A 15,242-nucleotide genomic window follows, 5' to 3' on the forward strand; every position below is an offset into this window, starting at 1 on the left:
TTATCATTAACACTCGGATTCACCACTACCAGGACTTCTCCAATCATTGACGAATTGGAACTTGTAAATAGTTGGGAAAAATACTCATCAATCTCCATGGAAATTTCTACATGTGATTCCACTCACTCACCATTATTCTTCTTTACCGCCTAGATGGTGTTTTACTTCAATCTTTCAAAAGCTCTCTCATGGAAAAACTTTGTATTCTTATCTCCCTCTTAAGCTCATCCATCCTTGCCATTTGTTTCCACATCGTCTCTTCTTCCCTAATCAAATCATTAAGTTATCTCTGAATGTATTTAACTTGGTTAACGCCATTATTTGATGATACCACACCATGAGCCATCTATAATTCTTGCTTCTTTCTATTAATTTGACCCTGCATATTTTTCAAAGGATTAGGTTTTACAAAATTAAAAATTATTTTGACGAACTTTAATTTATCTAAGAATTCCCTTGATTTTTGAGCTAGCCTCCTCCATTCCTCATAAAGCTTCCTAGCACAAGTATCATCGTCTTACCATACCACCTCAAAATGAAACCACCTTCTCCAATTAACTGTTTTTAGTGAAATAAATCAATTCGTAGAGCCAAATGATCTGATGCCCCTACAACTTTATTAAAGACCACAACTCAAGGAAATTTATTGCACCACCCATCAGTTGCAAAGGCTCGATCCAGACGACATCTAACATGATCTTCTTCCGATTAATTATTCCATCATGTAAATTGGGTCCCTTATAACCCAAATCTCTCCACCCGCAATCATCACAGATATTTCTAAATGCTTCCATTCTAGCATTACTTCTCTTTGGTCTTCCTTTTTTCTCACTTGTAAACAGTATTTCATTTAAGTCCCCAAAAAAGAGCCATGGTAACTGTGACTGAACTTTTAGTGTGCGAATCAACTCTTAGTTGATAAATCTATCTGTATTATTCGGATTCCCATAAAACCCTGTCAGTCTCCACGTTTCTCCTTTCGAACTTACCTCCGCATCAACAAGATTTATCAAGAATGATTTCACATCTAACGAAATTTCAATTTTCCATAATAGTGCTAAATCATCTTCCTATCAATAGAATCAACAGCCAAACAATTATCAAAACCAAACAACAATCGTAGTCTCTCCATTTCAATTAGATGAAATTCGAGTAAAACGGTTTGATTTATTTGATTGTTTAGTTCAAAAAGTTTGGTGTTATCAGTTTATTTAGTTGATTTTTGAGTAGGAAAATTATCATACCAAACTTAATATTATATATATTATATTTATATAAAATATATATTTTATAATGTTGAATGTTATGATTTAAGTATGTTTAATTATAAATGAAATTTATAAATTTCAATATTAAATTTGTAAAAAATAAAAGTGACAGAATTTCAATTATTTTGATTCATAATCAAATCGATTGAACAATTTTAATTTCTGATTAGTTTGATTGGTTTTTCAAAAAATTTCACTCTATTTGATTCTCAATTATAATAGTCTGAATCAACTATTTGCTCACTTCTAATTACAAAGAATATCCTTTTATATTTTTCCAAAAATTTGATTAAAAAATATGACAAATCTTGGGAGAAGAGGGTGTGTTAAAAAGAGTTAACGGTAATCAATCAAAACTCTTTGGTTTTTTCAGAACCAAACTATTTTTTTATAATAAACTTGTAAATTTTAGTTTCTTTCATGACCAATACGATGCAGTTTTACCAATTTTGTAACTTGTCACACGGACAGCACGTGACATTTTTTTTTTTGAAGAACACGTGACTCTTTTATGTTGCCTGTTGAGTCCGATAACTTGAATTCAGCTGAAACTACAGGTCTCAAAACCAAAAACAGTGTCCCTTAAACCCTGGCGCAGCCATAGAAGGGTTTTGATACTTTTAGCCACGCTCCTGCTTGAAAGCAGAAAAATATCTGTCACTAATGGAGGCTAGTTTAGGGGAAATCCCCTTTGGTCTCGATTTTCATCCTTCAAAAGAACTCGTCGCTGTTTCTCTCATCACCGGCGACCTTCACCTGTAAGTCCCCCCCTTTTTCTTTTGTTTCTTTTCAATTTTTCCACCGCTTTATGTAATAATTCAAATTAAATTATCTATTGATTAAGACTTCGTATTTTACAGATACAAATATAATACCGATGATTCCTCGCTACAAAGGTCCAAATTTTAAGTTTTATCTTTTCTTTTTAAATAATTTCCATCTCTTACCGTAAATAATTTAATATATGAATGAAATTGACTGGCGGTGAATTTTCTAAAAAAGTTTCTTTGGTTTTTTTGTTGTTAAGATCGTTGGATGTTCATGCACATACTGAGTCGTGTAGAACAGTTCGGTTTATTAATGGTGGACAAGGTAAAGCATTTTCTTTTTCATCAACATTTCTCTCCACGGATTCTATCTAATGATAGTTGATTGTGTCTTCGAGTTCAGCCGTGGCGACAGGTTCAAAAGATTGCTCTATTTTGGCCACAGATGTTGAAACTGGATCAGTAATTGCTCGTCTTGAAAATGCTCATGAGTGGGTTCTCACTGCTTTTCTGGGTTTTTTTTTTCTTAATTCCTGTAATTAGTTGTTGAAATACGAGTTTATTTGGTTGTGTAGGAATGCCATCAATAGTTTGATCAACCTTACAGAGTCAACTGTCGCCTCTGGAGATGATGAAGGCTGTATTAAGGTTTCTTTTTACTTGATTTTGTGAATTTTATGTGGTTCAAATGGTATGTTTAATCTGTGCTTATCTGCTTCTTTTTTTCAGGTATGGGATACCAGGCAACGTTCCTGTTCTGGTTCTTTTAATGCTCATGAAGACTATATTTCAGATATGAATTTTGTATCTGATTCCATGAAATTGCTAACAACAAGGTATCTTGCTTTGTAATTATTTTGAATATTGACCATTTCGGTACTTCAGTGATATCTTCCAAAACTTATATCTGATTTAGCTCAGTTGCTGATTCTAGGAAACTTCTTTTTTCTTTGTTTACATGCAAGAGTAAATATGCTAAAAAATGCCAAATTTTCAAATTTACGTGTAGCTTAAAAAGATGCTTAAAAGAAATGAGTTTCTTTTGATATTGGGAAGATTTTTGTCCACAAAGAAAGGGAAAACAAGATGGTTATATTATATTTTGTCTATTCTGATTCCTTCTTTCATTACATTCATAGCTCCTTTTGCAATAAACCTGGTTGTGTGCCCATGCATGTTCGCATGCACTCAATAAAATTTTTTTCATTTGCCTTGTTTTGGTTGTTCCTAGCCCTTGCTTTCTCTCTGTCTCTCTCTCTATATCTCTCTTTTTCCCTGAATGTTCTTCCTAATGAATTTTTATGTGAGGCTCTAATGAATTTTTATTTTTCATTCGTAAGTGGAGATGGGACTCTATCCGTTTGCAATCTTCGCACATATAAAGTAAGCTCTTCCTTGTATTCTTTCTAAAATGATTGATGCATCTGATTGTAGAACCTTTTTAGTAGACTGTGCTTGCTATAGATTTTCACCATCTAAAATTGATTGATTTCTTTGTTAACTATAGGTCCAAACACGCTCTGAGTTTTCTGAAGATGAGCTTACTTCTGTTACCATAATGAAGGTATATACATCTAATTGCTGAATAATTGGATTCTATGGTTTCCTTTGATGTACTTTTGGGCAAACCTCTCTAAAAGCCACTATGCTTTTACTAAATTTGGATTTTAATCATTTCACTTCTATTTATTTAAATTAAGCCATCACTCTTTCATAATTGGGTCAATAAAGCTGCTTGGATAACAGAATCTATTAAGCTCTGTCAAATATGATGATGTGGATAAAAAATGCCATTTAACTAGAAACATGGGCAGGGAAAAAAACCATTTGGCGGGTGATGTGTCAAATGGGACATGATTTTTCAGAGACATTAGAGTTACAATGTTTGAAATAGATTTTTTAAAAAATTTTATTCTTGTTTTTCTTTGATAGTCTGTTTTTTAAGTAATATTGTTTAATCATATATAAACCTAATTTTTTTCAATTAATCATAGTTAAATGGAATTAAATGGCCTAATAACTAAGTCAACTCTACTCTAATCTAATATAGACTAAAGGATTGGATTGAATTAAAAAAAAATAGTTTCATAAAAAAAAGGCTGGAAAATGGAGAAAGGGAGGAAGAGGTGGAGGGCTGCAAGGGAGAAGAGGGAGGAGCAGGTGGAGAGTGGCTGGTTCTGGACCAATGAGATCTGGCAGGATCTTGCAATATTGAGGTCTTGAAATGATCTACTTTTCTCTCTTGCTGATGAGGAAGTGTGATGCCTTTGAGAAAGTGGAATGTCAAGCCACCCACCTAAGCAAACCAAAACTACGCATCACCAGAAACAACATATTAAGCATGGCAAAAATATAGATTTTTGGATCATCGAAACTATATAGAATCCAGAGGATTCCTGGAAGGTAAGAAGCTATTTGTTAATCTTCAAGAATGTTCCCAATGAGATGCAGTGGGGTTTGGGTTAGATCTTGCCAATTTTTGCCCATTTTAGGTATTGGTCATCAGATCCAGCGCCGGCCCTCTTATCTCCCCCTTCCTCCTTTTATCTCATAGGTTGTTCTCCCCCTTCCCTCTTTTCTCTCATGTCTCCTTTCTGTTTCTTTTTTTTCTATCATTTTTCTTTTTGCTTTTTTTTTTTAAAAGAAATTTAATTAGTTTTTTTTCTTTATGTTGCTTAGGTTAGATATACCTGTTAAGCCATTTTAATGAAGTTTACATTAAGATTGTTATGTACTATATGAAACCATATATAATTTTAATTTATATGCATCTTTTTTTAATCATGTCATCTATCGATCGATTTATTTTATCTGCACCATGAAACTTAATTGAGAGTTAATGTTTTTGTTTGTGTGGCTTAATTGACTCGTATATAAAAGGGCAATGGCTTAAATAAAAGAAATATAACTAGGGTGGCTGAATTGTTTATTAGTGAAAGTAGAGTGGCTTTTGGAGGGGTTTGGCATATACTTTTCATTGGGAATAAATCTAGAGCATATTATGGTGCCATAGTTGCGAATGTTAAGGTATTGGCTTTGCATACATTTTCCTACTCTGATTTACATTGAAGGATAAATTGTACTTTGCATGGCATCCTAATTTATGTTGACCATTGGCATAGATTTTATGAAAATTAAGTTGCAAAGATGACATAATCCTTTTTCGCACCTGCTCTTTTTTTTTTTTTTTTGAGAGGATTACGATTCAGTAAGGTGGATACAAAATAAAATGTAGATTACAGTTGTGATGTATCCATTTCTGTGATTCTTTTGGTCGTTCAAGTCCTTATCTGAAGACAGGAGAGAGGCTGTTTCTTTTCTTAGAAAAATTATTTGTTCTTTAAGTCATCAGAAGTATGCTTCATGGTATTTGCTGTTAAAGAGCAAAATAAATGAAATCTTTGTGACATCTATGGTTTTAATGGGACTTAGAAGATAGTTTTCATAACCTAGCTTTGCTTTCTTGGCCTTACTGTATCCTAATATGCCTTATGTTATGTTTGTCAGAATGGTCGGAAAGTTATTTGTGGATCGCAAAGTGGAACTTTGCTGTTATATTCGTGGGGGTTTTTTAAGGACTGCAGGTATTGTGCTTTGAAAATCATCATCGTTCATTTTTCTGAAGTTAGGAAGTTGTAAATCCTCCACGACTGGGACTATCTCTCTTTTTCTCTCTCAATTATTGATGTTTCACCTGGTGTTGTGCCCTGACTGTTTCATTTGGTTGTCTAGCGATCGCTTTGTTGATCTGTCTCCAAATTCTGTTGAGGCTTTGCTGAAAGTAAGCTGGTTTCCTAATTGTTATAGTTTCAGAAACTAGGTTATCAAACAATCAACAAACATTTTTTGTTAAATATTTTTAAATTCTTGTGTTAGCTTGATGAAGATAGACTCATTGCAGGATCTGAGAATGGACTCATCAGGTGAGACGATGAGCACAAAAGGAGACATTTATTTGGATGTTGATTTTCATCTTACCATTGCCTGCCTACTCTAACTTTTATTTACAATTCCTTGAATTTTTCTCCAGCCTAGTAGGCATATTGCCCAACAGAATCATACAACCAATTGCAGAGCATTCAGATTATCCAGTTGAGGGCCTTGGTATTGTATTTCTTTCCTATTTTGAGATCAAAGTTTATTGTCAACAATGTCCACTTTGAGGGAGAATTAATAGGAATTTTTTGGCGTAGCTAATTTCCACAAAGGCTCCTTTTAGTTTGCCGCATTCGTCACCTACTTTTGCTTTCAAAAGCAAAAGTAATGTTTTGATGCAAAAACAAATTTCATATTTTAAAATTTGACAAAGAAAAGCATCATTTTACTTTTATGTGCAACCTTTATGTTCAGATGAATGCTTTTTTAAACTATTTTACTTGCTTTTAATTTTATGTGAATTTGTTTTGTTTGCATCTGCTTTATCACAAAAAACTAAGAAAAAGGCAAACGTTTGGAAGCCAGTTACAGAAGTGACAAGAAAACAGAGCCTATGTTGGTTATGCTTGTAGGACTTTTAATATTGGCATATTGTGTATGCTATTTAATGTGAATGGTCCATTGGTTATTTGTGGTGCTCTTACGAACAACTGACTACCACTTTAGTTCCTAACTCAGATTTGTTCTTTGAACTTCGTGTTATTACTCTCAAAAAAAGTTATTTCTTTATGTGCTTTGCCAAGCTGGACTTCTTGTTTTGTGATTGCTAAAAAAGTCCTTGTTTAACGAATTTTTGTTTCTTGTTGTAGCTTTTTCTCATGATAGAAGGTTTCTTGGTAGTATATCACATGATCAGATGTTGAAGGTGCATTTTTCTCCCTCTTTGATTGCATTCTCTCTCTCTTCTCTCTCTCTTTATGATATTTCAATTGTGTGTTGTATGATGTATAAGAAATTTATTTGTTGTAATCACAACTGTACAAATGATTGCATGTGTATGAGGACTTGTTATCTGGTAAAATAAAAAATTATTTGTGTAGGTTATTTGGTAACAATGGACAACCTGATGATTAGCAGTTGTAACAAAGTCATTTGGTAGATGCTTGGAATATGGGATAATCAGCTTCATTGATGAATGCTGCTTTTGATGAAGGTCTAATTAATTTTTTTTATTGCAGTTGTGGGATCTGGATGATATATTGCAAAGTTCTGAAAATACAGTTAAGGGTCAAGTTGGCACGTCAGACAGTGATAGTGATGGGATGGACGTGGATGATGATCCATCTCAATCTAAGAAAGGTATGCTAGTTCTCTTTCTGGCCTTAATTTAAGAGTTCTGCCTAAATCACATATCTCTGAACACTATTACTAAACTAGTGAGACGTAATGTTGTATCACTGTGAACCTCGTAATGAAGCCATTTTATTCGAAAACTTCCATAGGAATGGTTTTGCTAAAGATGAATGATATGTGAAAATAGACCTTAAAGTATCATCTTAGAATGTTGAAATTCTTTATTCCAGTCAATTAAAGGTGGGTTCATGGCCTTCGTCAGCCAGCCATAGTGCACTGCTTTTCTTGTACCCAGAATTCCTAAAGTTGGCTTCTCTCTGCAATGAATGATTTTATGGGCTATGGCTTCGGTCTGAACTGTTAACTTATGATTTCAAAATGCCATGTAGAATTCAATGGTCGTTCCAACTTTCCTCTCGTTAGATCTCCAGCTCTTTGACGAGTTTCGCTCAGTCATGTTATGAAGGAAAATTGCCAAGTATGTAATTTGGTTTTTATTATTTCATTGTTTTAATTTTGCCAGGGACCAAGGTGAAAAATGCAAATAAAGGAGCTGCTTTAGCAAGTTCAAATAACTTTTTCGCAGATCTTTAGGTGGATTGTTGCCATAGGTCTCTCAAGTATAGGTAACTTGCAATTTTGGACAAAGAAGTGTGCATATCTTGACTTGTGCAATTAATCTTGTTTTGATGTTAAGAGACCCTTTTTCTCATTTGGTGTTGTATTATAGAGGCAAATTTATTTAATCTTCTTTGAGAAGATTGGAAGAGTAAATTTTATTGAATGAAACATCATTCTGTATTGCTTCAGTGAACGGAAGAAGTTAACACGGTAAGCAGCCATGGGTTAATTTGAAAATATTCTAAAAGAGATGGTAGAGTGTGAAATTTTTTCTTTTTGCCCACCTCATCACATTTTTTTTATCCTCCAACCTTCCTATACATTTTACAATTTTCACTTTCAAATTATAAATTTAATATTATATTTTACGTTAATATACTCTCCATAGATATTTATGTATCATTTTAATATATAATACGTTTAAATATATTTTCTATAATAATGCCAAGGCAAATGGTGTAAAAATCTTGTGAAAACTATACCTATACCTATATATATATTGTTTTTAATTAATTTTTTAACGAAGAAGACATTATCACTCGAATTTAACATTTTTATCTTAATTACATTTTCTTCTTACTATTGGAGCTAAGTCTTAGTTGATATTTTTTATATTTTCTAATTAAGTTTTAATTATATTGCATTTCAGCATTTAGCAATGCTAACTTCACGTTTATTTGCTCAAAAGTCGAATCTAAACTTTTTTTATAAAAAAAAATGATTATGTGATTTTATTTTTACTATTAATAATATGTTTTATCAATTACTAAAACCTTTTTTCTATTGGACTAAATTAATTTTAGAAAATTGATAAGCTTAGAAATTAAATTTTAAATGAAAAATTTTTAAAAAGAAAAAGACAACCATTAAACTTAACAAGGTCATCGGTTTTCAAAATTAGCAAAAAATAAAAATAAAATTAGTTACGAAAATTGAATAAAAAAAGATAGTTGTTCACGGTTTTTTTTTCTAAAATAACTTGTAATAACATTATTTTTATTTAAACAATCAACATAAAACAATATTGTTTGTGTCTAAAATAAGTTAAATAATAGGACTGATATTTTATTAGCCAATTTTTTTAATCTCTTAAAATTTCAAGTTGTCTAAACAATCTGCGGAAAGCAAATGCAGACCGTTGGATTAAAGGGCCAAAAGTCGATTCCGTGATTCCCCAAAAACCCGAAAAAAACCCTCCTCCCTCTTCGCTTTCGTTTCGCTCTTCCCTTTGTACACGCCGCTCTCAATCCCTTCCCCCTTTCTCCTCGGCAACTCAAACACTCCCCACCCTGATCATCTTTCTGGTATTTTTGTTCTTAATGAACACATTTATATCCGCATCTTCACCTTAAAGTTAACATTCTATTCCTTTTTTTTTTCTTTTAATTTTGGTTATAAACTCAAGCAAGTGAGAGTTTTATTTCAAATTTATTGTAATTTTTGTTAAGATCATCCTGGAGGCTTCATACTTATATTTTTACTAAAATTACGAGAATGTCTTTTTGTTTCTTTTCAGGAATTTGATCCAAAAACATGGCAAATTTTGCCAGAGCTGAGAATGCATTAAAACGAGCTGACGGTAATCGGCCGAATTCTTAATTTATTAACTTTTTTTCTTACATTGTTTGCAATTTTAGTTTCTTTCTTGGGAAATTGTGAAATTAATTAATTTTGTTTATTTTTTATTGATGCAGAGTTGATAAATGTTGGGCAGAAGCAAGATGCGTTGCAAGCTCTTCATGATTTAATTACCTCGAAACGGTATCGAGCTTGGCAAAAAACACTCGAAAGAATTATGTTTAAATATGTAGAACTTTGTGTTGATATGCGAAAAGGTCGCTTTGCAAAGGATGGTTTGATTCAATACCGAATTGTATGTCAGCAAGTAAACGTTAGTTCATTAGAGGAAGTTATCAAACACTTCATGCATCTTTCCTCTGAGAAGGCTGAGCAGGCTCGTACTCAGGCACAAGCCTTGGAAGAAGCTCTTGATGTAGATGACCTCGAGGCAGATAACAGACCTGAGGATTTGATGTTAAGTTATGTTAGTGGAGAGAAAGGAAAGGATAGGTCGGATCGAGAACTTGTTACACCTTGGTTCAAGTTTTTGTGGGAGACGTATAGAACTGTGCTTGAAATTTTGCGGAATAACTCAAAGTTGGAGGCTCTATATGCGGTATTGCAAACAATTATTGGACTTTTGATACAATTACTTATGTATATATCGCTGAGTTCTGACATCATGCTGATTTTTTTTATCTCTATATGTGTAACTGTGTAAAGGGTTCACTGGGGTTTGCTTGGATTTACCTAGAATATCATTGTTGGATGAGCTGAACTGTGTGATTGATTCAATAATTTGAACTAATGCATCAAGCATCATTTTTTTTTTTATAGTGGATGATGTAGGATTTTATCTGTTTCTGGATGAATTGCCAATACTTCCTTGATAGAGGGTGAAACAAACAAAGAATTGATGGGGCATTCTGATCTTGGCCTGTAGACATAATCTCTGCGGGCATACATCGAGAAGTATATCTTGTTTCATCATTTACCTATGGAAAACTGCAATCTAACTTATGGTTCAGGGCCTTGAAGAATTTGTCTAGTTTATCTGATAATAATGACATGATGTGGTTTAAGCTTAACTATTGTTTACTGTTATGGATTGAAGTGGTAGAAATTTAATAAGCTTTACATGTCTTGTAGATGACAGCACACCGAGCATTCCAGTTTTGCAAACAGTATAAACGAACAACGGAGTTCCGGAGGTTGTGTGAGATTATAAGAAATCATTTAGCAAATCTTAACAAGTATAGAGATCAGAGGGACAGGCCTGACCTATCTGCGCCAGAGAGCTTGCATTTGTATCTTGATACAAGATTTGAGCAACTTAAGATAGCTACTGAACTCAAACTCTGGCAGGTCTCTGGATTGCTTTATCTTCAATTTTTGTTTATGTATAGTGGAATCGCATTCTGTTTTTGTCTTTTAATGGATTTCTTATGTGCTTCTAGTTACTGCTTACAGGAAGCTTTTCGATCTGTTGAAGACATTCATGGATTGATGTGCATGGTTAAGAAAACCCCCAAATCTTCATTGATGGTTGTCTATTATGCCAAGCTGACTGAAATCTTTTGGATTTCAGCTAGCCATCTCTATCATGCTTTTGCATGGTTTAAGCTTTTTACACTTCAAAAAAACTTCAATAAAAACTTAAGCCAGAAGGATTTGCAATTGATAGCATCGTCAGTTGTTTTGGCTGCTCTATCAGTGGCTCCTTACAATCAAACACGTGGAGCATCACACCTGAAGCATGAAAATGAGAAAGAGCATAGAATAAGGATGGCGAATCTTATAGGATTTAATCTTGATCCTAAAGTTGATAACAGAGAAGTGGTAGGTGTTGCGTTAAATATGACTTTTATTTCTATGTTAGCTTTAATGTTTCTTTATCTTGATATTACATTTCATCTGACCTGTGTACTTCTTCCAGGTTTCAAGGTCATTGCTTCTCTCGGAACTGGTAAGTTAATAGTCATGAGTTGTTTGTTTTGTGCTTTTTTGGGTGAATTCTTTTTCAAAATGTTCTTTCTGCAAAGTATGGCAATATTTGAAGCTTGTTGGTTATTTGTTTTTATGATGTTTTTTAAATTGTTGACTGGTATATAGATCTAGCTCTATTTTCAAGTTATTAAAGCCTTAAATGAAGATTCTTTTTTTCCACTTTATTGCCACGAGACACTTAACCTTTGGTTCTGTTCATGAAGTCAGGCTGTCTTGATTATTATATTGTTTAACACTTTAGAAGCATTCAAATATGTGCCATAAGCATGCTTCAATGCTATTTTTTATTTCCCATTCTATGAGAATGTAAAAGTAGTGTTGGCTTTATGCTATCTCAAATTGTACTTTTCTAGATGTGTGAAGGTTAACACAATCTAATTTTTATTAGGTCTCAAAAGGTGTACTTAGTTGTGCAACTCAGGAAGTGAAAGATCTTTATCATCTTTTAGAGCATGAATTTCTGCCTCTGGATGCTGCATCGAAGATCCAACCTTTGTTGACAAAAATCTCAAAACTTGGTGGAAAGCTGTCTTCTGCTTCATCTGTACCAGAAGTTCAACTCTCCCAATACATTCCTGCCCTTGAAAAACTTGCTACTTTGAGGTTGCTTCAGCAGGTGCAGTCGTGTTTGTTTGTTTGTTTTGTCTTATTTTATTATTTTCATTGCTCTTGTCATATGCTATACACTCTTTTGTCATTTATGTTTTTCTTTGTTTTTAAAAATTTCCCCTTGGCTACTCCAGGTGTCTCAGGTTTTTCAGACAATGAAAATGGAGAGCTTGTCTCAGATCATTCCCTTTTTTGATTTTTCAATGGTGGAAAAGATTTCTGTTGATGCTGTTAAACATAATTTTATTGCTATGAAATTTGATCATATGAAGGGCATTGTGGTGTTTGGTAATATGGTAAGATAATATCTTGGGCATATTATAATTTTGTCTCTGTGATATTTTTATGTACTTGAAGCAGATTTTTTCATGGATATGAGCACAACAGAGAATGCAATCATTCTGTTCATCATTTTGACTTTTTCAGGGTCTTGAATCTGATGGGCTGAGGGTTCACTTGACTAATTTTGCTGAATCTTTGAATAAAGCAAGAGCCATGATACACCCCCCTGTGGAGAAAGCATCAAAGCTAGCTGAAATCTTGCCAGGCTTGGGCGAGGTTGTAGATAAGGAACACAAAAGGCTTCTTGCTCGAAAATCAATCATTGAGAAAAGAAAGGAAGAACAAGAACGCCAACTGTTGGAAATGGTAGGAAGTATGGATTTATCATTTATCAAAATTCTAATAGTTTTAATGTTTTCTCCTCATTTTGATCTCTAGGAACGAGAGGAGGAGTCAAGGAGGTTGAAAATGCAGAAGATAACTGAGGAAGCAGAACAGAAGAGGCTTGCTGCTGAGTTTGAGCAACGGAGAGCGGAAAGGATTCGTCAGGAAATAGAGGAGCGGGAGCTTGAAGAAGCACAGGCACTACTGGAGGAAACTGAGAAGCGTATAAGAAAGGGTGGGAAGAAGAAATCGATTTTAGAAGGGGTGAGTGCGCATTTGTTTCATTTAGATTTTGCTTTCATTTAGAAGGGTCATTTTTGACATTGCATGTGGGTGTAGGAGAAATTGACAAAGCAAGTCTTGATGGAGCGGGCCTTGACTGAGCAGCTCAAGGAGAGACAGGAGATGGAGAAGAAACTGCACAAACTTGCTAAAACAATGGACTATTTGGAAAGGGCAAAGAGAGAGGAGGCAGCTCCCTTGATTGAAGCTGCTTTTCAACAACAACTAGTGGAAGAGAGAGTGCTTCATGAACGTGAGCAACAGGTGAATTGTTGAATTGTCCTCTTGTTATTGCATCCTTTTTGTGAATACGTGTGTGTATATATATATATACTTGTTTCAAAACTTTCCTTTCATGTCACCTTATTTCAACATGACAGTGACCATTACATGTTTGTCTCTATGTAGACTGCTGCTCTTCCCTTGTTTTACATTGTCAGGATTCTGCTGTGTATGAAATGATTTTGATGTCTTTATGGATCTTAGTTTGTTGTTTTCTTGATTTTGTATTTTATAATAGAGACTGTAATTCTCAATCCTGTCTTGCAGTTGGAAGTTGAGCTGAGCAGACAGCATCATGATGGGGATCTGAGAGAGAAGAACAGGCTAGCACGTATGATGGACAATAAGGTTAGTGGCAATTTAGTGTTCATCTTTGCGCTGGGAACCGTACTTGCCAGAGATTTACTGCTACCTGTAACATTCTCTTGCAGAGATGGCATGCCATCTGACAAACTAATTTGGTTTTGTTGTTTTACCATAGATAATATTCCAGGAAAGAGTGATGAGTTGTCGGCAGGTCGAGTTTGACCGACGGAGAGAAGAGAGGGAGGAGAGAATCAGTCAAATAATTCAGGCACGGAAGAAGGAAAGGGAGTTTAAGAGAAAGAAAATATTCTATGTGAGGTCTGAAGAGGAGAGACTGAGAAAGCTACACGAAGAGGAAGAAGCTCGTAAACTTGAAGGTGTGTGCCTGTGTGTGTATTGATCATGTTTTTGTATTGCCTTTACCTTATAGAGAAATTTTTTTAATACTTTGCTTTATTTATTGCCATTTTGAACCTTTGCAGAGGCAGAAAGACGAAGGAAAGAAGAAGCTGAACGCAAGGCAAAATTGGATGAGATTGCTGAAAAGCAGAGGCAGAGAGAACGAGAATTGGAAGAAAAGGAAAGGCTGAGAAGGGAAGCTCTTTTAGGAAGATCAACTGAGGGGCTCTCCAGGCCTTCTGAGCTTCCTGCTGGGTCCCACCCATCTGAACCTGGAGCTGCTGCTGCACCCAGCACTGGGAAATATGTGCCTAGGTTCAAGCGAGAGAGAGCCGTAGGCTCTGGACAAGCCCCACCTTCAGAATCTGATCACTGGGGTAGTGGCAGTCAGGCCCCACCTTCACAATCTGATCGCTGGGGTAGTGGCAGCAGGGCACCACCTCAGGATCCTGAACGTGTAGGCAGTGGTGCTAGCAGGCCCCTCCCTCATGATTCCGATCGTATGGGTGGTAGCAGGGCTCCTCAGGAGCCTGATAAATGGGGTGGTAATAGCAGCAAGACGGAACCCTGGCGACCATCAAGGGCCAGGAACCCACCACGTGGTTGATCTGTCTGCTGCTTCTTATGAGTTTTGTGCCAAACCATTCATTCCTTTTTGGCGATACATGCTTAAGTATCTGTGGCAACTTGAGGAAGAATTTATATTAATTGAGGATTTGAAGACCTGGTAGTGTTTAATTGTTTATTTATCTTTTTAACTCCTCTTTTTGTATGGCAAGCCCAAGGAACATTTGTTGTATGGACTTCGAGAATTTACAAGAGTGGGATTGTTTCTTCTCCCCTGGAGTTTTGAAGTTGCAATGTTGCATGGTAACTGTTTTACGTTCGAGTGTTTCGCCTAGTAGAATTTTGCTGCAAAGGCTATTCGTGCCCTTTGCCTTGTTTTTCCGTGCCCTCTTCTTAAATTAAGTTGCCGACTAAGTGATTAAAATGATTGAAGAAGATCCTTGACTCTGCTATTGAAGCGTTATGGACAAAGTTATGGACCATTTTATACTGTAAACAGTCCTTGTGAACCAGGGATTTTGACTTGGCTCATCTTTCCAAAGGTTTAATGAGTTCAGGTTTTCTGTCTTCAGTTAGACATGAGAAAGGAAAAAAACACAAGGTGGAGACTTGCCAAGATAAGGAGTTGGGCTCTTCCCTCTCCAACATCTTTATGGACCATTTTATTTTATTTTATAGT

The 15,242-nt window shown here is 34.9% G+C and overlaps 2 protein-coding genes across 4 annotated transcripts; both read left to right on the forward strand.

The window, feature by feature from the left end:
* Positions 1-1,803: 1,803 nt before the first annotated feature.
* On the forward strand, positions 1,804-8,073 carry WDR55 (transducin family protein / WD-40 repeat family protein). The gene is made up of 15 exons (XM_018114344.2): positions 1,804-2,026; positions 2,129-2,164; positions 2,296-2,360; positions 2,439-2,526; positions 2,611-2,683; positions 2,765-2,871; positions 3,376-3,418; positions 3,543-3,599; positions 5,543-5,619; positions 5,768-5,816; positions 5,912-5,958; positions 6,066-6,139; positions 6,781-6,836; positions 7,150-7,270; positions 7,788-8,073. The coding sequence occupies exons 1-15, from the start codon at positions 1,932-1,934 to the stop codon at positions 7,856-7,858; spliced, it is 1,059 nt and encodes a 352-aa protein (XP_017969833.2). The 5' UTR covers positions 1,804-1,931; the 3' UTR covers positions 7,859-8,073.
* A 962-nt stretch (positions 8,074-9,035) lies between these two features.
* On the forward strand, positions 9,036-14,857 carry LOC18611851 (eukaryotic translation initiation factor 3 subunit A-like). Of its 3 annotated transcripts, none has more exons than XM_007048312.3 (14): positions 9,036-9,189; positions 9,402-9,464; positions 9,580-10,061; positions 10,595-10,810; positions 10,916-11,284; positions 11,382-11,411; positions 11,841-12,068; positions 12,196-12,357; positions 12,488-12,709; positions 12,782-12,991; positions 13,067-13,273; positions 13,559-13,639; positions 13,773-13,974; positions 14,080-14,857. In XM_007048312.3, the coding sequence occupies exons 2-14, from the start codon at positions 9,419-9,421 to the stop codon at positions 14,601-14,603; spliced, it is 2,979 nt and encodes a 992-aa protein (XP_007048374.3). In that variant the 5' UTR covers positions 9,036-9,189; positions 9,402-9,418; the 3' UTR covers positions 14,604-14,857. The 3 variants fall into 3 exon arrangements, with proteins under 3 accessions (XP_007048374.3, XP_088665032.1, XP_088665036.1); XM_088808906.1 differs by having other exon boundaries at positions 9,065-9,237; positions 9,400-9,464; XM_088808910.1 differs by lacking the exon at positions 9,036-9,189 and adding an exon at positions 9,275-9,293.
* Positions 14,858-15,242: the final 385 nt, after the last annotated feature.

Source organism: Theobroma cacao, chromosome 1 (genome assembly GCF_053813885.1).
Source record: "Theobroma cacao isolate CCN51 chromosome 1, ASM5381388v1, whole genome shotgun sequence".
Classification (NCBI taxonomy): Eukaryota; Viridiplantae; Streptophyta; class Magnoliopsida; order Malvales; family Malvaceae; genus Theobroma; species Theobroma cacao.

Bases quoted from the DNA above. Each gene is read 5' to 3' on its own strand.
- WDR55 (XM_018114344.2), top strand. From the start codon at position 1,932: ATGGAGGCTAGTTTAGGGGAAATCCCCTTTGGTCTCGATTTTCATCCT. The intron at 3,419-3,542 runs GTAAGCTCTTCC...TGTTAACTATAG, and splicing joins GCAATCTTCGCACATATAAA to GTCCAAACACGCTCTGAGTT. The intron at 6,140-6,780 runs GTATTGTATTTC...TTCTTGTTGTAG, and splicing joins TTATCCAGTTGAGGGCCTTG to CTTTTTCTCATGATAGAAGG.
- LOC18611851 (XM_007048312.3), top strand. From the start codon at position 9,419: ATGGCAAATTTTGCCAGAGCTGAGAATGCATTAAAACGAGCTGACG. The intron at 10,811-10,915 runs GTCTCTGGATTG...TACTGCTTACAG, and splicing joins CTGAACTCAAACTCTGGCAG to GAAGCTTTTCGATCTGTTGA. The intron at 12,710-12,781 runs GTAGGAAGTATG...TTTGATCTCTAG, and splicing joins AACGCCAACTGTTGGAAATG to GAACGAGAGGAGGAGTCAAG.